We start from the raw sequence: 26478 nt of genomic DNA, 5'->3' as shown, positions 1-26478 counted from the left end.
TTCTGTTTCAAAAGCACCTTAGTGCTGGAGGAGGGGAACAGACTGCAGGCCAGGTGATCTTTTCTAGAAAGTTAGATCTGCTCCATTGCTGCATAGCTCCAGCAAGAGAACAGTGAGGGATCTCACTGCTCCACTTCCCCTTTGAAAGGGATATGAAATTGATCTGGACCAAAGGAAAGCAAAGAGGAATTTACCCAGTGACAAGAGTTCAACACCTGTACTGAACAAGCCATGGGTTGCAGGTAGTGTTTATGTATTTCCTAGCAAAATCACAAACAATATTGCAAGCAGGTACCATAGTACAGCCTTTCCCCTTTCCGCAAATCCATTAATGAGTTCAAATTTGTAGTTAAATACCTAAAACTCTGTTCTGAAAGTGTCAGTACTACAGTATCTAACTCATTTGTGGGGCTGGGGTAGCCCGCTCTCATTGCAATAATTGCTAAAAATGGACACCATTTTAAATGGCATTGATTAGAGAAACTGCCACTATTGTGTAGGTTATCATAATAGGCTACTGTTTTAAAAATAATATTTAAGTTTTTCTGCACAGGTGGGAAAATTAAACTAGCTGCTTTTTTTTTTTCTTTTTTTCTTTTTTTTTTTTCTGTTATGAAGTAGCTTTATAATGTTGTCCTGGTAGAGATTAAATGGAGGCTGGGGGGTGGAGGGGTGGGGAGGGGCAGGGAGAGGGGAAATACCTTGATGTTATATGAAAGGATTCCCAAAGATCTGTGGAAACCACGTAATTCAACATGAGGACATACTGAAAAAATCCAAAAGGACTTATGTCCCACCTATTTAGCCTGATAGATGATTCCTCGTGAAGTAGAACCCCAAGGTAAGGAGCAGTAAGTGCAAAAGCACAATGACAGAAGGCATAAAGAAGTCTCTGGCTTCTTTAAGGTGTTGCCTTTTTTTTTTTTTTTTTTTTTTTTTAGCTCTTCACTCCAGGTAAGAGTAGGGTTGTTTGTTTTTTAAAATTAATGACTGAATTTCACATTCATATTTTCTGTAAAACTGAATGTGTTCTTGGCAAATTACTCCTGGTCATTTATCCTGAAGTAGTCCAGTGCTCTCATGTTCAATCACAAGATTAGCTAACCTGTTGATACTGAATGCTTTGCTCATTAGGTTGCTGTCTAGAGACACTGAGTGCACACATTTGTCAAAAAAATTACTAAGAACTTTCCTGTACATGCATGCACAGATAAAACAGACGTACTTTGCTAACTGTATTTCTTCCTTCAAAAAAATTACATCCTTTAGAGATTGCAGCAGATCTATTAGAAGAATGCTAGCTGTTGTAGAATTATCTGGGTTTATGATTTAAATATTTAAGTTCCTAAGTCTCAGAACCACAAAAAGCCATCACAAATATGCTCCTTCAGACCAGGCAGATATAGCAATACTGCATTTTTTCATTACTAGATCTCAAAACATCACCAATGAATGGTTCACATGCATTTCATAAAACAGCTCTGAAGTGTCATAAAATTTAATGAGATTGCTTAAGAAAGTAAAGCAAGCAGGATTTGGCCCTACTCTGTCACAGAGTTTGCTGAATAGAATACAATTGATTTTATGTATTTGCAGGAATCTGCAGGGGAAAATACTGTGACAAATACATTAGAAGTTAGTAGCTAAACAGATGAGGCTTATTTGGAATGAGTACAATATGGCTGCATTATTTCCTGCGCTATCATTTTGCTTCTGCATGCAACATGCAACCATACTGTTGCAAAAGTTGCATCTGGGGAACACATGATCACTGAATTCCTGGACAAAATAATCTTCATTCTAACATGAAACACTAAAATCTTGGCTCCAAGCTACATGCTAGTGTATACCTTAAATAATACTTGAATCAGGCTGTACTGTACACACAATAGACATCATGACTATCGAATAGGAAATCTGCATAAAATTTGGTAATACCCTTTGAAGTCTATTCTTTGAAGACAGTACTTTAAATGAAATGAGCCTATTTATAAAATAACTGCATTTTTGTGAATGCTTTTATGGCAGACACATTTCAAATAACTTTAAATATAATTTCCACCTTAGCCCTCCAGAAATTTAAAATAACTACTTATTAAAGATGTGTTTCTCTGCTTAGTAAATGAGATAAAGTTAAACAGTAAGATACATTTCATTAGCCTGTAATAAAAAGAGCATTTAAGACAAAGGTTGTTAAACACACCAATGTAATTTTCATCGAATTGTCTGCTGTGTTTTAATATACAATCTGTATTTTTATGTACTGTATTTGACAGCTTCTAAATTCATTTGTTTGCTGTGGTTCCTTTAAAACCTAAATTACTAGAAAGTTTCAGTAAATTAGTTGATCCAAATAATCTTATGAACTGATTAAGCTAGAATGGTTATATTAATTTAGACAAATCTGCAACTGGCTCCTCTCCATCCCTTTAAGCTGATCTGCTGAAAGGCCTACCTGGATGTTAGTCAGAAGGGTCTCTATGGAGGACAATCCATCAGGGAATAGAAAAGGAGATGGAAAACCTGGAGGTAGTGGTTGCCCATGCCCAGTTAGAGAAAGTTTGTCAAGGCTGTCTCTTGCGGTTGGTGTGGAGAGCGGGGTCTCATCTGTATGTGATTGAAACAAAAATATAGAACAAGTTACGCTTGTCTGTTTTTATTAGACCTCAGTAATGGCTTCCCTAGTGGTTTCCAGAACATTTATTGCAAATTGGTTCCTGCTATCAGGAGAAAATGCTTTCTGCTGAATTTTCTTTAATGAAAAAGCTGTGGAGATACAACAAGATAACATTAATGAGTAACTTTATAAGCCTTTTAAATGCAGTCTCTAATGAGACTGAGTTTACAGTGCCATAGAATCTTTTTAAAACAAATATTATCTCACATATACTTGTGATAATATATTCAGGCTGACTTTATGGGCACCTTCCCAATTATCTCATTTTAGTTTGTGTTCTATTTGGATTGACAATAGAAGATTTTCTACTATGACATATATTTTGTATACGAGAAGTATTTGAATATGAGGCTTCCCATACAATTAACCCTTCCCGCTCTTAATGGTTTCACTTACAGCTCAGAAGATTCTGCAATACCGAGAAAAAATACAGCTCCTCAATGTATTTTTAATGAAGAAAGTACACCTGATTCCCACAATTGAAACATGCTCTGAACAATACATGAAATTAACAGCATGGTTAAAATCACTGGCCTAATTTTTTTAAGCATGGACATCTTCTAACAATTAGTGCTACACTCCTTAGTGGGATCTTTGTAACAATCACATCTGATCAGTTCTGACATCACAATGGGAAAAAAATTCCCACAGCTTGAAGACTTCTAAGATTGAAGTTTCACACATAATCTATGAATGGATTATAAAGCAAGTGAAAAAAAAACCCAGAAAACAAAACCCCCCACAGTTAATAGAAACTTCAATACTCTGGTTGGGTTTATTTTGTGGTTTTGGGTTTTTTAAACAATTTTATAGACTACTACTGATATAATACAGAAATTTAGGTCAATTTCTTTGCACCAGATGTTAATCTGTATTCTTCAAAAGGAAAACTATCTATACATATATAGACATACATTTATCCATACATACTCTTCTTACCAAGGGCTCAGTCATTAACTGACACATATTGATTATTCTCAATACAATACAAGGACATCAGAATGCAGTCTTGGTATTACGCAGATCTCTGCACGCCTATTTGACTACAGAAGAGTTTGTCAGACTTGCTCTTTTCCATTCGGGCTTTGGTCATTATAAGATATCTAAGTTTGAGGATATTTTAATTTGGTTTTGTTTCTGCACTTTATTTAATTATAGTTTCAATAACAGTTATATTCATCTATTCATCCTATTATGCATATTAGAAATAATATTATACGAGAGTTATGATCCTAGTTGCCTAAAAGGAGTTCTCTCTTTGACTGGGGTGCAGTATTTTCTTATGTGGACATACTCTAGGACCAGGAAAACTGAAATCTGCAGCAACAAAGGGTTAGAGTATACGCTTTGTCAACCTCAGGACCAGAAAACCGTAAGACAAAATCCCAGTTCATTCCAAGAGTCCCCATCCACCGTTACTCCAGAAGGAAGCAATCTCCATCAGTCATGTTAAGGTGCAACATCTTGCCCCATCTCCACACCAGCTCTGTTGTGCCAGCCAGCATTTACAGTGCTAGATTAAAAGCCTCATCCACTATGTCCCTCTGCAGAAATACCCAAACAGCCATTTGGATATCTGCTTCTGGGCTGATCCCACTTAATCTTTCTATAGCCTTAATCACTTAATCACTTTCTATAGTGAAGAGAAGAAGACACCAGTTTCAGGTACTAATCCATCTGAACTATCACAGGCATCTACTGCAGGAGGAGACAAACATTCCCCGAGAAGTGTCTGTTGCCTTTAAGAGAAGCCTATGATGACTCACTCAGACGGAATGTTGTACTTTTGGTGAGATTAGTTCTACCACAGATGCTGTTCTTCCTCCCTCACTGTGGTTCAGGCTGAGAGTAACCCACACAAGGAGTAAGACCCCATTTCATGTCCCCCATTTGTCACAACTTGTGCCACAATTACCGCTTTTTCATAAAGTCATCATTCAAAAGCTTACCAAGGCAAGCTTTGTGAAAGGAATTGATGTTGACCAAGGGGAGGAAGACTTCAGCCCACTCAAGAGTCAGAAAAGATTTTTTCAGCTGTATTTAACTTTTCCAGTCATATCACAGTGTTGAAAAAAAATGGCTGCAGATTACTGAACAATTTCCTATCTACCTTACCAAGATTCAAAGCAGTCCCTGAAACATGCACTCTTTGGGTGTATCATCTGTCCTCATGCTACCCCCCAACAACACGGAGGTCTCTGTAGTCATTTTGTATTAACATACTAAAATTTGTCCCTAAATATGATTTTTTTCTTTTCTTACATACCAGATAAAAGTGACCCACTTAATTTCATAAGCCTTAATACACTTAAAAATTATGCTCTTCCATGCAATAACTGAGACACAGAAAGCTCCTAACACAAGTTTTTCACAGAATTTAATCAAGGGATAAAGCTTTTTACTGTATTACTACTTTGAAATTAAATATATATTATGTTTTCTGTACTTTGTGCATGCTCAAAATACATTATGAAGTTTGCAAAGATTTTCCTAACAATGTGTGGCATGGTGTTGCAATAGGCAAAGAAACTCCAAAAAAAAGGTTAGAATGGTATGAACTCAAAATAACATCCAAACTCTTATGTTATAATAAATGACAGAAACAAATTTACACTGAAGGGTAAGACTAGAGAGCTGAACTTACTATGAACTTATTTTAATGAAACATCAACTCAGAAAAAAAAGACTAATGTGACTTTGTTTTCTTGATGTCCCATGTGAAATAAACTTTGAGTGTGAGTATGTTTGAAACAGAGCAAATGTACATATTATACACAGGAAGCATGGATATTTGTGGATGTGAGATAAGCAACGATTGAGGGAACCTTGGAAAAACTGCATTTTTAAGAAAAAACACACTGTAAACACAGCCAATTAAAACATAACCGCCTATCTTAGTAGCAAAATAATACGACCTCTTGCCATTACAGCATTAAAAATCTTCCATTCCTGCAGAAGTCCTCTTTTCTTAATAGGATAAGATATCCTTGTTTCCAGATAATCATTAGCCTAATATCTTTTAAACAGTTGCAAAGGAATTACTAACGTTTCTCTTAACCTACTAGCAGAGCAACACTGCAAAAATGATGAGCCCTTGCTGGGAAACAGAGACTTGGCATTTTAAGTCTAAACGCATCAAAGGAAGCATTCGAAGACAAGTCAGGGCAAGAGGGGAAAGAGGGTCAATCTACAACTCCATTGTCAGAGTTGGGAGCACAACAGTGTAAAGAAAGGGGGGGAAAAAAGAAAGAACAAGGCAGAACAAAGAAGTGTCCGAGCCTGCCTTGGCTTGTGCTGGGAACTGAGATGTTATAAATTAGCAAATAAACAAGGATGGGACAAGCTGTTACCCAAGCCTCTACAGTATCTGAGCAGAGATGAATATGTGCCTTGACATATGAACTAAATCACCGTAATAGGCAAGTCTGAATGCGACACATATCTTTAAAATATTTGTAAACGCTACATCCACTCTATCCATTGTGCCTCAATTTCCAAAATTCACGTGGTTTTGTTCAAACCAGATTTTATCTGCTAACAGCAGCTGGTTTGGGCCAACTACAACAAACATTTTTCACTGTATTTGGTTTGTTGCCATTCTATTTTATTCTTTCACCAGATAACATGGAAACAGACATCCTGGAAGCTGTGACAGCTATTTAAACAATAACAGATGAATAGAGGTAGCTATTCTCTTGTCTTTGTTCCTAAAAGCAAGTAGGTTAAGTTCAGACTGGTCACCAATCAAACTGGAGAATATTGATATTGCCAGGATTTGAAAGCAAGCGATAATAGCTGCCTCCAAAAAATACTATAGAGATTACCGTCTTTCTGTAATCATTTAACCTTTTTTTGTAATGCATCTTGATGCTTTTTTATTCTTTGTAAAATATTTCACATGCATTTATTCCTAAAACAGGCTCATTCATACCATTTGAATGATGAAAGAGGAACACATTTTCACTTTTTACTATCATAAATCTGGTGCATACATTCTTGTGGAAACAATCTATTCCATTTGGTTTAATACAATTCTACTTTATGTTCTCAAACACCCTTTATTACAAAGTTTTATATGTCACCTTCCTCAGAGTTACAGGTGTGAGAAGCTCTTCTATTTTAATTAATCTGTAATTGTTGATTTATATTAACACAAAAGAACAGGGAGTCCCATGTCCTGAACTGAAATGTTTACCAACCTCAGGCACATTTACAAAACAAGTCCCCTTGCTCAATTCCCGTATCAGTTGGCTGTTTATATAGATTTGGTCATTCAAGATTCACCCTGCATATAACTAGGGGCAATGTGAGATGACTGTGAAGGATGCTAACGATCTGTAAAAGGAATGTACAAAAACTAACGCTAATAAAAAACTTTTGGTTTGTTTGTTGGGTTTTTTTTATTTACATTTTAGTTTCTTCTTTTTATGCCAAAAACATTTCTCCAGGACATCCAAATACTCTGAAATTAAAACATTTGCAACTGTGGCAGCTGGAAATCTGGGGAGAATATAAAATATTCAAACAGACTGACTCGCTGGTTGTTGTTTCTGTAACATTTCAAAGAGGCTGGTGCTCTCACAGTTAACAATACCATTGGAAACGCTGTCCACTGGGTTCTATTTCTTGGCTTGGTATGTTTGCCTGAGGACTTTGGGAATAGTAACTCAACAATAATGAAATATGACTAAAAGATTAAAAGCTTACATGGAAAGGACCACAGCTACTAAGAATGTGGGGTTTGGATGTGTACATTGCACACGATGGCTTTACACCTGGTGCAGTCACATATTTTTGTGCAAATAGGTCTTACAGAACTCATACATCTGTGTATCACTCCTGTCATTATGGACCATTTTCATAAGGGGCACAGCTTCAAAATAAGCTCACTTTCACTTGATGTAAAGGACTACACAGCAATAAAAGTACATAAGAACCTAGTTCTCTATATGTACACTTTAGAGGTAGGTTTAGATGCAGGACTTGCCCATCAACAGTAATACTCATATTTACTGACTGAGTAATATTTACAATTTATAACATTTATAACAATTGTAACATATTTACAATTTAACCACTGAAAATGCAATATTCTAGCTTGATGCTTGTCCTTTTTGGAAAAGAGAGCTTCAATTAATACATTTACGGTATATTTTGAATCCTTTTAAAGAAAATGCAGTCTCTACAAATCATTATTCACTACCGCACAGGTTCACTGAGCATGCTGCAGTCAGAGTTCTCTCCATAACGGCAAATCAGAGCCAGATGGAGAATCACCCCCTGAACACAAGATCAGGGACATCTCTTTCTCCCAGGTTCAGTGATATCCCTTGTATGCTGGTACTTTGTAAACCAATTTATTTGTAAACACAGACGAAAAAACGGAATGTATTGCTAGCTGGAATCAGGACATGGAGGTTTGGAAACAGGGGTGACTTCACAAGGAAACAGGGACTAATCAAGATGTGAGGGAACACTGAGCTGAGAAAACAGGAAAGAAGGACACTCAAGGTGGCCGAACACTTTGGAAAGGGATAAAAGGATTGGGATTATGTGGTGAAGGAAGGGAGAAAGAGAGCTTAGGAACAAGAAATTTACACTGACTCAGCAAGAAATAAACAAAACAGTCAAACTGTTTTTTTAACACAGCGTATTCTGTACAATTAATTCTTGCAGTATTCCAAGAACTGTTGTTCAATGTAAATTAAATTTATAGCTGTCAATAGCAAATATTTAAAAATACGTTATTTAAAGAGCATGTGTTTAGTTTTGTTAAGGAATTACTGGTATAACATCAGTATAAATGAATGGAAAGAGTTGGGAAAATATATCCAAAAAGCAAAAATGTAATTAGTGGTGATGTTCCAGCTGTGAGGATTTCTTCAGGCTTTTTGGACTAGATCAAGTTGAGTTTATTCTTCATTCTACATGTCCCTAGGAGGGCCTCAGAGTCAATCAGCGCAACTTATCTAATTTTCTCTTTCAATAAAAGGATTATTTTAATAACCTTTATCTTAATTTGCAGCCTATTACCGATTTGGGCTGGGTCAAGCAGTATTTGCTGATTTATTTATTCTAAGGATTTCACAATACTTCAGAATAAATTATCATTCATATTTTTAAACAAATGTATTTTACCATACAATTGAATGTTAAAATGCCAGTGATATTTCCACTTTGTGTACATTGGCATCATAACACATAATGTACAAAACAAAATTATATGTTTTCTCTGTCTCCATAATAAAAATTATCCTGTTCACTCACAGAACTTTTCCCACAATTTTTATAGTGTATAGAATGGTCAGAAATAATGAAGAAATGGGATAGTCAGAGATGATTCTGCATATATTTGATAATTATAAAGTACAAATATCCTGAACACCTGACAGTAATTTACATTAATTAACTCTAAAGAAATATAAATTCCTAAAGATAAAATGATGGTTAGACAGGTACACTAAATACCTTAAGTGCGTTTTTAGTAATAAATTAGTGTAAATACAAGGTACTTTATAATATTATAACCTGCAGTTCTTAATTATGAGAACTACGTCCATTATTTCTTTTTTAAAGATCCTTATATGCTACTGGCAGGGACTGGATGCAGATTAAGGCCATCTGTGCTTTGGATGCCGAAAAAAGTATAAATGTATTTTACTGGTTAATGTCAAATGTCCCAATTAGAACTCTGCTAGCTCCACTCCATCAGCCAGGCGATACTGAGTACTAAAAAGAATGTTTCCTGGCTTCATAGCAATTCTATGGGAACTGCTTATATGCATGTGGAAGGTTGTGTATATGTGTCTCCCTATAGGTTCAGATGAGTCATTCAAAGTTTTTTTTAAAGTCTTGCTGAGGGGTGTCCATAATCATCGACGCAGTAAAGGGATATCTGGTTAGGAAATCAAAACCCACCATTCATGACACTAGCTATTTAATCTCCTTTACTGCGTTGGCTACAGAAGCTGGCTCCCTCACCTAGGTAGCCTGATTGTACATCTAGCTTTCCTAAATGTATGCAGAATCAAAGATCAAGCCAAGTAGTTTGAGTCTGAGCTAAATTCCTGATTAACATCAAACTTCAAATTAGGGATCGGACTTAAAGACCCCATAATTAATGCACTGTACACTAAACCTCACATTTTCGGAATTATGGACATAAATATGCACATCTCACTGATATAAGCAATACGCAAGGCAATACATCCACAGTATGCATACTTATTTTTGTTCTGCCTGTTCCTTCCTATAAGTGTCTCCATATGGCTACTGCAAAATTCAGAGGAAAAAATGTAACAGAAGGCAACAATTGCATTTTGCTAGATCTTATCGGTTCATTTCAAGTGCCTAATGATTTGGATTAATAATCGTCTGGACACGTTTCATGGGAGTTGAAAAACATATATTATTTGGGGATTTAAAGTGATTTAAAAAATAAGGAATATCAGTAATATTAGCATCTTTTTCATCGTTAGCTGAAATAACACCACTCCTTTTTCGTATGGATAACCATAGTTAGAAGGGAATTCTTGATAGGAGCACAGCTGGTAACTTGTAAGATGAAGGTTTTATGGTAATACCTGGAACTGCATTGTTCTCACAATGTTTTTCTTGGTCCATGTTCAGTTAATAATTCTAATATTCATTCTCTTCAGGGGAGGAAAAAAAAAAAGTCAACATTTTCAAGTCCATATCTAGCCATGTTGCAATTATGGGGTACTAAGCATCAATGCTTAGTCAATGTCACATGGCCCATTTTCTTGGTAATATGATGACAGCATGAATCAGATGCCCAAACAGAAAATGAATAGACAGTGATGCGTCTGTGCAACACTCGTCAGCTGTCATTCATTCAGTAACACATAACCTGTCCAACACCCTCATCCCCAGAGCGCTGGCAAGCAGATGAGGTTGACCAGGCATGCTTGGCGCCTGGTGTAAAGTGGCAGCACAGAAGTCAACAGTACTGCATTTCACAAATAAATATGTCAGAGAAGTTCAACAGAGAAGACAAAAGAGATTTAGACACTTCGCATTTATGGTAGCTTATACTGGTCATCTGTTGCAGCAGAAAAATATTTAGCCCGTCAGAATTTGTAAAACTGGATCTATAGATTAATGTATGTGTTCTGTTTAACTGAATATTCTTACAGAATACTGTCATGTTTCTTCTTAAAATAACATGAGAGAATATCATATTTTAGATAAAGATATAAAATGTTCAGTGACAGTGCTTTTTGCAGAAATACGAGTTTAAAACATGTATACTTATATTCACTTTCCTGTAAGAGCCTATTAATGCCCATGCTTTTGATAACTTCTTTTATGAATACTATCAAGTGCCTCTAATATTCAGACTGACTGTGTATTATTAGACCACTGAGTAAGATGACCAGTCTAAAAATGCAGATCAAGACAGAAACATACTAAGAAAACTTGTTCCCAAGCTTTCTCCATGCCAAAATTCTTATCCCAGATGTATTAATGCCTCACTCTCACAGCCAAAGATGCCAATAAAATAAAATAATCAAGAAAGAGTCAGATGGACTTATCCAACACAGCTCTATGGGCCTATTGGGTAATAGATTCAGGAATTCTTGAATATGCAAGGAAAAGCTAAAAATAAATTGGAAGTGCAGGAGAAGAAACCCTGCTTTGATAAGAAAGTACCTAGGGTACTGTGCTGGTCAAGCCCTGCAGTCATGTTTCCATGATGTTAAGGGAACAGGTGTTTTATCATCAATAGTTCAGTAACATCCAGCCTTTGCTTAAGTACCCAAATGGCAATACATACTTTTTACAGAAATACATCATCTGGTGACTCCAAGATCTTAACTCTTCTCACATATAATATAGTAAAAAAGATGTGAAGCACCCCATTTTGACAAATTCCCGCCAGTAAAAGTACAAAATGAGTGAGTAGGTTTAGTATCGTGAAGCAGTATAATGCATAGGCTTCCTTAGTTTTGGGGTTAAAACCCCCATACTTGAATAAGAAGCTATCAATTACATTTAATTCTCTTTTCTAAATGATTTCACAGTAGTTTGTTTTGTGAGTTTGTTGGGTTTTTTTTAACAGATATAATAAACAACCTTAATGTGTCTATCTATGGAATGGTTCCAGTACTCAGATGCAAGTGCTGTAGACAATAATTGATGTACACATTTTGGATTATATGGTTATGATATCCTAATAGAAATTTGGCTGTCTGCCTATGGGAGTTCAATATGAGTTTCATAGTTTATAGCATCAGAAACAGTCCTCTGCAATATTATAGCCACATTTCTCAACCCATTGCCTATGGATTATATCCCAATATCTGATTTTCACAGAAATCCATAATAATAAACAAACCAAAATCCCCAAACCTCAGAGTGCTCAGAAACAAAATTCAGAATGGAAAGGCAAGCATTTTTACATCTGATATGATTCCTCATGCAATTCATTCATCAAACATCTGCAACAAGCTGCCAGAATCTGTCCATTAGTGAGATTTCTATGGCATTCACTAGCTTGATGCTCACTGATAGAATAATGCAGAAGTTTTACCTCTAATGTTTTCTGCTCCATTTGAGGCATCTAATTTACAGTGAGATTTGGCTTGCATGTGTCTTCATGTCTTGGAATATGTAATTTATGCTAATATATCAGAATACATATTAGAGAAGACCAAAAAATATCCTTTATGTATTTATGCATTATGGGTCACATTCATCACTGATTTAAGAAGATAAAAAATAGTTTGGAGTGATCATGTAATCTGTATCAGTTTCGTTTACATTAGATACAGAAAATTAAGGTAACTTACAAAGCAAACATGCCACATACTTGCTGGTAAACTAAAATCTTTCCCAGGATCCAGTTTAAAACCTTCGTGCAAATTAAACATTGCAGTCAGTCTTATATCTCTATTGTATCATAATATCAAGGAAATATGCATTGTTGAATGTACAACATACAATGTATGTACAATATGAGTTGTAACTCCACTACAGGGACAGATCTTTTTACTAATTCTGATCACATCAAAATTTTTGTAAATGTTTCCATGTTTATGTGAATAACATAATTGAAAAAATATTTAAATAGAAGCAAAATACAAATCCTAAGAGTGGTTCAAATGCTCTCTACTGTTCTTTGATAATTCATATATGTGATAACTGTACATAAACAAAACAGGAATCAAAAGATCTTTACCGTTATGGTACTGTGAAAACTGTTACTACCTAAACAAACTGAAAGAAATTGCACAAGCTTTATTATCTTAACTTGATGAGCTCCTTACATATTTATAACACTTTTATTCAGTATCCTGATAGCAGGTTGGGTTTTAGCCCAGCTAGTAAAAGAGCAAGAGCTGCTTCACGAAATTACCACCCTGCATGGTTCTGTGAACTGCTGCACCCAGAAGACTGAGATGAGAAAGTCACAGCAACCTTAGTGATTTTTTTTCAGGTCTTCAAAGGACGCCAGTGCTACTGATGCAGGCTGCTCTTCTACCAAATTTTAGCACAATTCAACGAGCTCAAAACCTAAAATTAAATTCTCCTTTAATTATAATTGTCAACATCACTTTCCTTTGTCTTCTCTTTGTCCTAGCTTTTCTGTAACTCAGTATATTCTACTGCTTCCTCCAGCCTTTTCCTTACTTCTCAAATGTTTTTCTCAGTAATGCTTTCTGTTTTGGTAGTTTCTTCCCCTTTCAAGATATGAAGAAATGAGGCTGCTTGTTGAAATTTCAAGTCTAACTAAACACCAGAGGAGAAAAAATACAGTTAGGGAAAAATAAAAGATTGTGAGAGAAATCTGAAGAGACAAATCAGCCTAAACAATCTCCATATTTGCAAAATAAAACAGATCATGACTTCTTTTCTGCTTATTCATTTTCACATGTAACACTGTGAAAACAAGATCTAAATCATTATCAAAACAGGTAAGAGAGTGGAAAATAAACTTTAAAATACATCTTTATTTTATGCTCCATTTTTCTATATTTTGGTGTAATCATAACTGGAGTGGTCCTGACCCAACTTTCAATATTTTTTTTAGAAGTATAAATAATTCAGGACAATATAGATACGTTTACATGGGTATGTGTAGGAAGGTTCAACATTGGGTCCAGTGGTTTGAAATATAATGAGCATTTTACTATCTCTGTGGTCTATAAAACCACATCATTTTCACTGTGGAAAGCAAATGAAGATTTGTTCAGTACAAAAGCAACAGACATCTTAGACATCAATACAGCAGAGATCTGTCACAGATCTTCTTGGCTTTGTAGAGGAAATAAAGTTGAGTCAATGATCTAACCGTATACTTAATCTCAGTTCCCAAAATGATTAAGAGTACAGAAGCCAATTCGAAGTCCAGTATGTGCCTCATAACTTCTACACAATGTGTAAAATTTGTGTTTGAGGTTAAGAACAGGAGGGACAGACACACACACACATGCACACACGCACACGTGCGCGCACACACACACACACCACACACACCCCTACATCCACACACAGACACACACCCCGAAGGGAACACATTCAGAGAAACTTTACTTTAACCTTATCACTATTTTTGCCTGTTCTGTCTTTGTGCAGCATTAAGGGTGGTATTGTACAGTCCCATTACACAGCAGATGTTAAATGCAAAGCAAAATAGTCAGTTGTAAATGATTGATTATCCTCTTTCTTTACTATTTCAAAATAAGCCCCGATTATTTATATAGTTTTGGACACTGTTTGAAAGCATCATATTAAACCTAAACAATTGATCCATTTTTCAATGGCTTTTGTGTGTAATGTATTATGCATGTTTTTGCACTCTTCTGTGCAAAAGGCCCTGGTGTATCAGAAATGTTTAGAGTTTTGAGGGCTCCACCCAGTCCATATGGTAGATTTGCTCTGTGTGTAAGACCTACCTTTTTCCACCAGGTCCATATGGCAGGCTTAAGCTAGCCAGGGTCTTCTATCCTCCATTGGGGCCATATGGCAAAGAGAGCTTGGTGAACGCTCATTTACCTTGTATTAATATTTTATATGTCACTAGCACATACGCATACATACAGACATATATGAACTGATCAGATTGGATAGAAAAGACTTAGCTACTGAAAATACTTTAGGCACATATGTGATACACCTATGACAATATGATATGAGATGTGGACTCTGTTTTTTCTGGTTTATTAGAAACATGAAAACTCAAATATATAATTTATCAAATTATTTGATTAACTCACGGTTTAAAATATTTTGACAGATTATTATTGAACTATGCTAACAAACTGGTAGAATTTAATAAAGACAATATTTCACTATTAGTTTTCAGTATTACCTTACATGAACAGAACCAAATCCCTTGAATACACCTACTACCAAAGTGTGGAAACTATAGACAGTGAAAATATTTGTTTAAAGAGTCACGCCTATGCTGCCCTACTAATAGCACATTTTGAGTAGGTAACTGCTATCTTACTATATTTAAATGAACTGGCAGTAAACCAGACAAACAATAATTCAATGTAGACAGTGAAGTATATGCAGAGAGAAAACTATTTACAAGTGACATGTAAATAAGTTACTATTTCTTGCAGACACTATACCCCTACTATTACTACTGGAGTAAAAAGACGAGAGTATCATCCCAGAGGCATAGTATTTTCCTTCTACTGTCTGTATGTTTCCTGAACCACTAGAACGAGATGCTACAAAATGAGTAAAACAGTTGCATTGGGTTGGATGATTAAGGACATGGATTTAAAATCAAGAACAACAACAAAAAAATGATGGCAACCTTACATTCTAATCCATATTTTTAAAGTAATTACTCTCAAATTGATACATTGTTTTAGTGTTTACAAGTCAACCCAAAGTTTTGCTGTAATTCTGAAGTAATTTAGGAACCCTCAGCATTTTATTTATACAGGAAAGATGGAAGCAATTTGTAACATGTTTATGGAAGTTTTATTACACCTACAAGGTGATTTAAGAAATGGAACAATAGTCCCCAGTAGCAGAAATTTTACAAACTTTTACTTATTTGAAACTCAGAACATTATGAAATGTAAAAATTATAATATATTGGTTTTATTCACAGGATTTATAGTGCTTTCATCTGGTTTCTTCTTGTTTCAGTCCATGTAAATAACCCTTATGTTGTTAAATGAATATTCAAAAATTTCAAAGAACTATCAGTGTTGTAAATAAATAGCATAGAGAATTCAGAACACGTGTGCATGTGCACGCTTTCATAGTTTATTTTTGTATATAGCATTTATGTTTTGTTATGCAATCAATCAATAAAATATGGAAGAGTTTTCCACTTTAATATACCTTTACATTTCAAAGGAGGCAAATAACAATAAGCATTTTAAGATACCATGAGTATTTTACTAAAGATTAAAAAAGGGTAACTACTATGCTCATGCCTCTTCCTCCTGTCTTCTTGCTTTTGATCGATTTAGCCAAATACAGCTAAATCAATGAAAAAAATATTTATTAATTTAAAGGGTTAAGAAACATTACCCCAAACCCTTTGCCTCTAACTTTAATTGTAGGAAAGGCACAGTAGGTATCTTTTGTATTTATTTATCCCCTTTGTTTCAGTTGTTCTTTTTTGATATATTCTCTCTACACTGCCTTTTGCATGTTCTGCTTCTGTTTTCAGTTTACAATGTATAGGTACAAACTTTTAATTCTGAATTTTGAAGGATTTGTCTATCTGTATACATACACAGCTCTTTGTGATCAGTGGAGTGCCTAGAAGAGATGAAGAATAGAATCCTTCTGCCTAGGTTATCCAGTCTGCCAGGGAAGCAGTACTCTAAATCAGGACCTAAATTCTCCATACAACAAAGAAGAGAAAGTCAGTGTCCATCAGATGCAGCTGACAGTGCCTAAACTGTAGCAGCTAGATTCTCCCTCTTGAGGTTTTCACATGTACTTTTCTCATTTCCTGAATCACGCAAAGAACTAAGGACTGTTTGAGAAGCCTGTGTTTCAACAGCATAGATCTCTATATATAATTTGGAACAGAATAAGAAGATACCTAGATAGAATACTTATTTGCTTAATACAATTTAGAGATGGAGAATCTAGTCATGACTAAAAGTATTAGTACACTGTTAAGATGCTTGTCATGTTAGCATAGCCTACAATTTTAAACACATTTGTATAAATGTATAAACCATAATTTTATGCATTGTACTTTCTCACTTAGTCAGCAGTTTTCTCTTTTGGGAGAACACGTGACATTAGTTCAGCATCTCAATTAATTTTTTTATACTTACATACATATAAAGAAAGAAAAGATATGAACCCGACTTCATAAATATAATTTGGTGGGATTTTGTTAAGGTTTAGAAGTATAGATTTGTATTTGAAATCCTCTGAAGGTTACAGGGTGAAACCTTCCAACAATATCTCCAAGTCTTCAGGGACCAAATCCCATTATGTGGAGTTCAGTGAAGAGGGTAAACACTACCATAAAGAAATACAAATTGCACATATTTCCCATTTAGCCAGTGTCACAAAAGATCACCATTTAGAATTCTAACCAGTTAGGACTTATTCTTGGAGGTCAAGTACCTTGTGAACCTTGTCATCTCACTGATGACATCATATCCCATCCATCAATTCTTTCAGGAGCACACTTGCCATCTGCTCAGCACGCTATAATAACTTATTAGACATATTCACAGGGTAACAATCTGTACAATGACACTGTTATCTTAATGCTGGCACATAGAGACATAGCAGCCATCATTTCCCTGTCACAGTACAATTATTCTACCTTTCAGCTAAAAAACAAGTTACTTGGATATTTTAACTTCTTATTAAATCATAAGGAATCAATGAATTCTCATCAGAAATATATGTTGACTTTGTGGTGGTTTTTGACCAGGAACTGATAAATTAAGGCTACAGAACAATGTACTAAGTTCAGTTTGATATAACTGTTTTGCACCTTGAAAGTTTTTACTGTCATGCTCATTCTTTAGAATGCAAAATAAACAAATAAAAAATAAAAAAAACAAATAGCACTGAAATCCAACTTATTCTTTGCAAACATATTAACAATCTAGAATTAAAATTTACTATTTCACTACCTGTCTTAAACATCTCTTCTTTGTAACAGCAATTACTCAGTAGAAATAAAATATGCAGCCAAAGTGCTCATATTAAACCTTAAGACTTTTTGAAATCTAAAAGCAATGGGAATTTTCATAGATGTCTATATATTTTTGCAGCTTTCGCAAACCATGTGTAATATTTAGCATGGTTAGCACAGCTGCTGTCACAGCACTTATGACTTAATAAAAGTCCACTATAACTCTCCCTTGACCTCAAAAAATATTTTCAGAAAAAGGGCAATATTTATTTTGCATTACACAGAATTCATCCTCTGTTCCTTCCTTTGGCTCGTCATTTATTCCAGCTTACACTGTGATCAACATTGTACTAAAATAAAGTCAAGTACAACAGCCGCTCTCTGCCCATCAAAACTCACAGACGTCTGCCAAGCACTTGTAACAGCTGGTGTTACATTAATTAGTTTAAACTATTTATTTCATCCATCTCCAGAGCAGATTGAGCAAAAACATTAGAGATTATTCTAGCATCTGTAAGTGCCCTGCAAACATTAACCAACGAAAGTTAGAATATTAGTCATTAACTTATAGTATATGTGATTCTATATATTTATTGTAAATAAAAAAGAAAATCCTGCAATTTAGCATAGCTCTAGTAAGTTTTCTTTCATTGCCTTTTTATAAATCTGAGGTTTAAAATTATATAAGACTTTGTGCCCATAAAGTTTCTTTTGGAAAAAAAAAAAAAACCCAAAAAAAACAACCAACCTTATTACTAGAAAGCTATTATAATTCCTGGCAGCACGGACCATTAAGCAATATATGACAGGGACTGGGTGACTCAGTGGATTAGTCAGAAGTTTTATGTCCACTGTTGGAATCCAGCCCTAAATACAGTGATCAAACCAGTGTTATCAAATGGTTGTAAAAATCTCAATTAAAATCACTCCTATAGCCTCTACTAAGTTTTTAGTGAACAACATAATAGATCTTTCACTATTGACAGAGTTCTCACAACTATCTTTTTTCTTTTAATAGGCTGAGAATGGATGCTGGCAAAAGAATGTTGATTATAAGAGGTCCTGATGCTTCATTCCCGACTCAAATGGCTCAGAAACAGAAGCCAATGCAAGAACGGCAGGAGCAGGCTCACAGCCACTGTCCATGGCCTGGCCTCCATCAAAAATAAAAAGCTTCCAACACTGCTCAGTGAAGTACTTAGTGTGAGAATACTTATTTTTAGTGCCTAGGACTCATAAAGGAAATCAGAGTCCTGTGCAAACTCTTAAGGGGTAACTCCTTCCTCAGAGAACTCAGCTGCAAATAAGCACAGGGGGAAACAGAGGCACAGAGAGGTGAAGTGCTTTGCCCCAAGTCACACAACAGGTTATTGGCAAAGCTTGAAACATGATCAAAGTCTCCTGACTCCCACCTAGTTCCGAAACATTGCTCCGCGAGTTCTCCCAAAACAGCATCAAAATCCAACAGCTCACTTGCAGAATAAAAAAGCAGGCTAATCTATGTATGAAGTTTACTAGAATCAGACTCTCATCCAATACTGTCCTCAAGTTTGATAGGATTTTTTTTCAGTATTACATTATGAAAATGCATGTTATAATAATAAAAAAGTAGTTATTGAAATTAAATGCAACTAAAAATAGTAATCTATTTTATCAGTTTAGAAAGCTATACCTACACTCAAAATATTCGTATTTACAAACAAAATTAATTAACAGGTTCACTGCCTCAACAGTAAGGTGAGAAAAGCAACCTGACATTTACATTTGGTTAAAACATAGATCCTGATCCTGTGATATGGCAGTTGTTTAAAGCTCTGGCTGACTTGTTATGGCTTGCTATGGTCATGTAGAAATGAGTGTAAGTAATGGAAACTGTTGAAAAAACTATCAGCTATTTTCACTTCTCACCCTTGTCCCATCTCTGGTAAACAAGATTTTTTTCTCTTTGCTTCATTCACTTTATATCTCTTTTTCTCTCTCTGCATATATGTATGTGAATATATATGCATGTATATGTATGCATACATGCATGTGTGGTATCTATGTATATATATTCAAGATACTGCAATTTTTTCTGCCCACTGCACAGTGGTTCCTTTTTCTTAGTCTACCAGTCAAAAAGGCAGGCCCACCGTTAATGCCAAAGTTGCTCCAGACCATGCAAGAGAAAGTGCCAAAGCATATATAAGAATGGCCTCCTCAAACAATACTAATAGCTCCTTTTCACGCTCACTCTTTATTGGCCTCGACAGACAGCAAGAGCCAGACACTCTTTTCTATTCTTAGGTTCCCAGAATTTATAACATGCTACATCTGCCACATATTTGTTGGGTTACATGGGTACTGCTATTCAATTATCCATTTTATTTTTATTTTTAGTACAAGGACCGTTGTTGAAATAACTTGTTGGACAGCCTGTTCTGAAAAGACAAAAAACCATGACAATCACAAAACTTCTGATCAGATGAGACAAGTGTTCTGACTTAAATCCTCTCTCAGAAAAAAATTACATACCCCCAGTTTATCCTACTTTTAAAATATTGTTTTTAAAAAGTATAGTGCGTCTCACCACAGAATAAGGACCATTCGATTGTTTAGCTCATGCTTTATAAATGATTCATTAAAAAAGCCTGTTTTAACCAGGGTTCTTAACTAATACTGACCATCAGGTTCTGTTTTCATTTACACCACAATTGGAGGTAAACAAAGGCAGCAGGGGCCCTCACAGAGATCTTCTGCTCAGCTCCCCCTTCAAATTTAAGTAGCACATTGCGTTAGGAACTCTGTATAATACATTTCTTGCATGCTCATTTTTTTAATTAGCATTGCACGCCCAGTTTTTAGTTTCTAAATACAACTCCAAGTGAATCATGTACATTCAACAGAAAAGTGTTAACATGTTCCCAGTTCAGTATTCTGATATACCTCTTGCAGTGATCAGTTTAAATGTACAAAAGCAACCAACCAATTTAGATCCCCCCCAGCCCCCTCTATTTCTTTTTCCTTGTAAAATTCCTCTTTATGCAATAGGAAAGTTAATTGCTAAACTTTGTTACAGAACCCTTTGTTCTTGCTGAAGTCACTTTGCTTGTCTCTCCTACTGTAAGGACACCAAATCCTAAAAGCTGGCAAGAATGCATATGTTTATTTCACCATTGCTCTGCAATTACTGAATGCCACTTAATTATAGCAACAGATGCTCGAGTGTAGGAACCAGAAAAATCAAACGCCTCATTTCCAGGTTATTTTTTTCCATTGCTTCTGCCAACAGCAGATGTGTGAGCCCCTTGTGCTCTGGCGTAAATACTTATCAAATCCTAACAGGTCACCTATGTCACAAACAACATTTCAGATGCAACTGTTTCACCTGATAATAGGCTCTGAAAATAAAACTGTGAGCTGTAAATACAATGTATTCGGAATGAAATGCCATAATGTGAAATTGCTTTTTCTCCAGCTACAACAGAAGTCCTTGACAGTTTTTGGCAGTGATAAATCACCCTCCCATTAATTGTCTCCTCTCTCATTGTGAGGTGAGCTGCTAAAAGGGGCAGTCAACAAAAATGACTTAAAGGACAAATTTTGGCAAAAAGACAATGAAGAAATCTGTCATTGCTAAGCCTCCAGTAAACTGTCATGAAACAATCAAAATATATGTAGCTGAAGTGTTTATGTCTTTGTTAGAAAGGTTATAGGATGATAAGTTTATAGTTAAAACAGGAAGCTCAGAGGAACTGAAGTTGCAGGCCCTTGAGGCACCATTTCTCCCCATGTTCTTTAGAATTGTATGCAAATCCTATTAGGGCTTCAGTTTACACACTATTTGCTGGTCTTACTGCCCTTATTTTCTGACTCTTCTGCCCTCTCACCCCCGACAACAGAATGTCCCTGTGAAGGCATGGTGCTGGCTACAATAATTCTTGCACCCAGTTTGAAGATCCTTCCTTTTCACCAATTTAAGCCAGAGGAGAAGACACTCAGCATCTCACAGAAGCTGACCCTTCCTTCTAACCCTTCCATCTCCTGGTATTAATTAGAGCGAGGCCCTCTCACCAGGTGGTTTCCATACATTGAGCAGCAGCCTTTGCTTCCCATAGAACAAGGAAGGTTCCCAGCTCCCACTCACAGATCCAAGACCAAGGCATGTGAAACGATGCCTGCTCCCTTCCCCTCAGAAATGGCACCCACCCCGACTCAATTCACCCAGCCTGGCTCTGCTCTGCAAATAACTATACCACTGCAACTCTTCAATAGCCTGAACAAACCGGAATCTCTTGCCTCATGATTGTAGTCTGTAGGAGAAAGAGTTCAAAATTTGGCAATAATTATTTTTTTTTTTTTTTAAGGTCTGTTAATATTTAAGAGGTAGGGAGATGGCTGCCTCCACCTCTATGGCACACAGATGGCAGAAGGTATGTTTGAGACCACAGGCTATCCTGTGTGCAGGGGGAGCAGAACCATGTCCAGGGGATGCTTATCAGACACATGCCTCCAGAAAGGGTAACACTTCTCCCTTTAGAAATAACATGGGATTGTCATTTTATAACTGGGTTGCGGGGGTGGGGGTGAATATGTCATTTTATTTGTTAAGGCTGGAAACTGAAAGTATTCTGGGAGTTTAAAAAAACCCACAAACAAACAAACAAAAAACCCCACATATTTCTGTTTACCTGTCAGCAGATGGTTGGAAATCTACCATAAGCAAGGTTAGAAAATGATTTGTTACTAATGTGACTGTCAAGGGCAATGTCTGGAGTTTGGTTTTATATTTATGTTTGTAAGAAAATTACAATATAAATATAAATGAGTTGCATCAGGTATTTAAAGTAGACTGGACAGGGCACTAGAAAATATATGTGGGGAACATTTCCTGTACCAGCAGGGAGATGAACTAGGTGACCTAGCATGTCTTTTCCACCACAGACTTCTACCATTTCTGTATTAACTGAGGATGATTGATACCAAATGTCCCTTTATGTTACTATCCCTTTTCACTTTGCTGGGTATTTGTATGCTTTCTGGGGGAGCTGATATCTTAGGAGAATGGCTATGGGGAAGTACTAAAGGGGATTCTTCATCCCGATGGCTGAGAACTGAGGAAGGTCACACAATAGCTTGCGTAGCCATAGCAGCTTTGTTGTCATGGCATGAGAATCCTTCGTCAGTTCTTCTGCTTTTACAAAGGAGCTGTCATCTAACATTGTGAGGTGTCTAATGTAAAGCCTACTTTTTTGACATGGTTATCACAAGCTATTTTCTGTCCAGACATTTACACAGACCTTGTGTTATCCATGATTTATCCACAGTCCGTGTTCCTCAATTGTGCTTAAACATGGTTATAGTTGTAGTAAATCATGTGTTGAAACACGTAACTAGAAGAAACCATATAGTTATCACTAGCACTGGAACATTAAACAATAATACTCCATTGAGCACCAGCATCATCAACAAGTTTCTATCAGCCTGATCCTGCAGTCCTAATACAGTTATTTCCCCTCTCCCCTCATCTCCCTCTTCCATCTGGAACTCTTTCTACAGTCACTTAAGGAACTCATTATTGGGTGTCCATGGTCTGAGAATGATACCCAGCTCAAATTAAAAAAAAAAAAAAAAACAAACCAAAAAACACCAAGCCTCGACATTCACTTGGGAAGAATACACTGGATTTTGCCAGGAAATTGCACAGCTTGTCTTTCAAACTGGGAAAACATAGTGACAAAGTCTAAATGAACATTATATTATAAACTAAGGACAATTCAGAAACAGGTGGAAGGCATTTCAGGAAATAAGGACTGTCTTCCAAAAGAAAATGTAGACTAATCAGGAGAAAATGGAGAAATTTCAGAAATTCCTAGGTATGTGCTAATCACATGTGACTTAAATTTTGATAAATGTACTCTGTGTACATAAAACATCTCTGAATGACAGAAAAGCAGAAGAAATAAAGTGATTGAAGTTTTTTGTTTTCCTTTTTTTTTTTTTGGTGATGAGCCAGTTTGAGAGCTTACTGTGAGCATATGGAGATAGCATATTTGCAAGTCCATCTCTGGAGGATTGCAAAAGGCCCTTAGCTTGTGAAAAACAGCAATGTTATTTTTTTTTACGTTCCCTATATTTAGAGATTAAATCGCTCACTGCACAAACCCATTTGGAACAGGCGAGAAGGTGAAAAGGATAATCAGTACAGTCACTGGTCCGTGTTTCCTAAACGCTTTTGAAAACATTACTGTGCGCAGGCATAAAATTAGCGGCAGGACCTTAAAAAGGCTGGCATTTAGCATGACTTTTTGGAAAGTGACACCCTCATTTTTTTCTTGTAGGATATCATTAAATTTCAATCGCCCTATGGCAGTGCCTTTCCATTAATAACCAATTCACTGTGTCACTTTGGCTCTCCTTTGAAATAATGAGCCTTTGCTTCGCTTTAATAAATTTAAACATATTCTCAAGGCCAGGGAAGATAGGAAACCGCAGATGGGCTGAGAAAAACACGATTCATAAATCCTTAACTGCCTGAGATCGTTGAGAGCAAAACAAAGTAACACTCGTAAAATATTAAACAATCCCAGCTGTATGAGTGAAGCTTCATTAACAAAAATGGACTATTTACTGCCTTCAACAGAGCCTGTGGGTGGAAAGATTCAGAGAAATCTTCTTTAGAAAAACACTGTCATCCTCATTTTGATTCTTTAACCAACTGATGGCATGGTAGATACTTATTTTGCATGGCCATATGCAGAAACATTTTAGCAGAAAATTAATGATACTCTGATTACATCAAATACCACAAATCATGCTTCATCATATAAGCAGGAGTGAAAGAAAACAGAGAAATTTAACCGATATTTTATCCTTGAAGAATTTACATGCCAATAGAACTAAAACATGACAAACCTTATTTAAATCATAAGGGACTTCTCTAGCACTCTAAACACAGCAATATGAATAATAGCAGAGAAATTAAGCAATGCCATTGCTTCTGCTAGGAAGGCTTGGCAATTTATTCTACCGTGTTACACTTTTTCTTGGTTTAACCTTTATTAACATGCAGCTAATTTTGTTTATATACTTATTTGGTACACAAAGGAGCAAATCCTTTTCTCAGACTTTCATGTTTACTATTTACTTAAATTCCACCGGAGTTTAGCTCAGGTAAGGAAGGCAGGCTCTGACACAGACTTTGATTTTAAGCACAAAAAGCTTGACCCTCAGATTCGTGAAGCTGATTTTGTGCTGCCTGATTATCATACACAAATTCCCACTGAATTAACCGAAGAACTTGTGAAGAGAGCCCTTGCCTCCCACGTCTGCCTCTAACTCCACCAGCTTTTGCTCTGTCTCCACATGGGTCCTTCTGTTTCCCCTTCCTCACTGGCTCTGGGGCACTGAGGAGCCTTCTTCCAGTAGCACAAGATAGAATTTCTACATGTCCCCTTGGGAACAGTAGCCGATAATATTCCCAAATCCCTTTTCAAGGTTTGCTGAGACTTAAGGTAAAACTAATAAGGCTTATTTAAAAATATAAATTTGATAGATTAGGAACACAGCCATAAGGATAGCACAGAATTTTTAAAGTGTCTACAGCAAGAATAACCTTTCATGGTATCACAGAAGGTTTTTTAAGCCAAGAATTACATATAAGTTTAAAGAAGAATAGAGATCAGTGTCAGTTTACTAAATGCTAAGAACTTGGAAGCTCTATCTCTAACGACAAGCTGACAATTGAGTGGACAGAATGTCAATACTTCTAAATATTTCAAGGGTGAAAATACTGCTTTTTACAATGTGTCATATTTAATACGAGAAAAGAATTTGGATTTTTTTGTTGTTGTTGGCTGTCAGATTTTCTTCCTTTTATCCCAGTGAAGTGAATAATTAAAGTATTTAGCACAAATACATTGTGTAATTTTTTTCCCTAAGGAACAATAGTTCCAGCCTAATGCAAATATGAACATCATATTTTTCCATAATTTAGTTAATAAATACATTAAAAAACCCACAAACATTTGTTTTATTTATTTCAAGATATTTCTCTTGTCTGTGAGAACTATTATGTACATTTTAAAAAGTGAAAATCCTTTCTTAACTCTCAAGGGGACATTTTGACCCCTGTGGAGGCATTTCTCTCTCCTGTTCGAACTGCTAGGAATGCACATAGCCTTCACAGTACCCACTACCTTCAGTGGAAACTGAATACTGCCCAGGAGTTCTCACCTTATAATCATTAGAGCAGTCATTTCTGTGCTTAGTAGACCTTCACTGTAGCTTATTTGTATAATCAGGGTTAATCTATTCTGATTGCAAACATCCATACCGTAAAGTTTGAATGAATTCGCACTGATGCTCACTCAGCTCAGGATGCCCCTAAGACTTCCACAAAGATACACTGCAGGATTTTTGTTTGGTTTCGGGGGTGATTTGATCCAGCATAAGTAAAGTACCATCCTTCCCTGTGAATTCTTGGAGAATTTACTTGTTCTATCAGGTATGAGAAGGAATGGAGTGCAAAAAGCAGTCGTAAAGCATCAAAGCATCAGCAGCAGTGGTAAGCCAGTAGCTCTAGTACTGAGGTTACCTGACTGCATGAAAGCAGCAATTAGGCTTTCAACAATAACAACATCAGACAGAATCAGAAAGCAAAATTGTATTTGTCTCAAAGGTTTTAAGTGTGGATAAGAGAAGGGCTATAGGT

At 36.0% G+C, this 26478-nt stretch overlaps 1 protein-coding gene across 6 annotated transcripts in view; it reads right to left on the bottom strand.

Annotated features, from left to right (window-relative positions):
* DACH1 (dachshund family transcription factor 1) overlaps window positions 1-26478 on the bottom strand; it is a 370149-nt gene that overhangs the window by 47670 nt on the left and 296001 nt on the right. For all 6 annotated transcript variants that reach the window (XM_055802571.1, XM_055802572.1, XM_055802574.1 and 3 more), the window contains one exon: window positions 2456-2607. In XM_055802571.1, coding sequence (XP_055658546.1) covers window positions 2456-2607 — 152 coding nt within the window. The remainder of the gene's footprint in view (window positions 1-2455; window positions 2608-26478) is intronic.

This window comes from Falco peregrinus, chromosome 4 (genome assembly GCF_023634155.1).
Source record: "Falco peregrinus isolate bFalPer1 chromosome 4, bFalPer1.pri, whole genome shotgun sequence".
In the NCBI taxonomy this organism is placed as follows: domain Eukaryota; kingdom Metazoa; phylum Chordata; class Aves; order Falconiformes; family Falconidae; genus Falco; species Falco peregrinus.
Note: the sequence above shows the minus strand (reverse complement) of the source record. Positions and strands in the feature narration are given on the sequence as shown.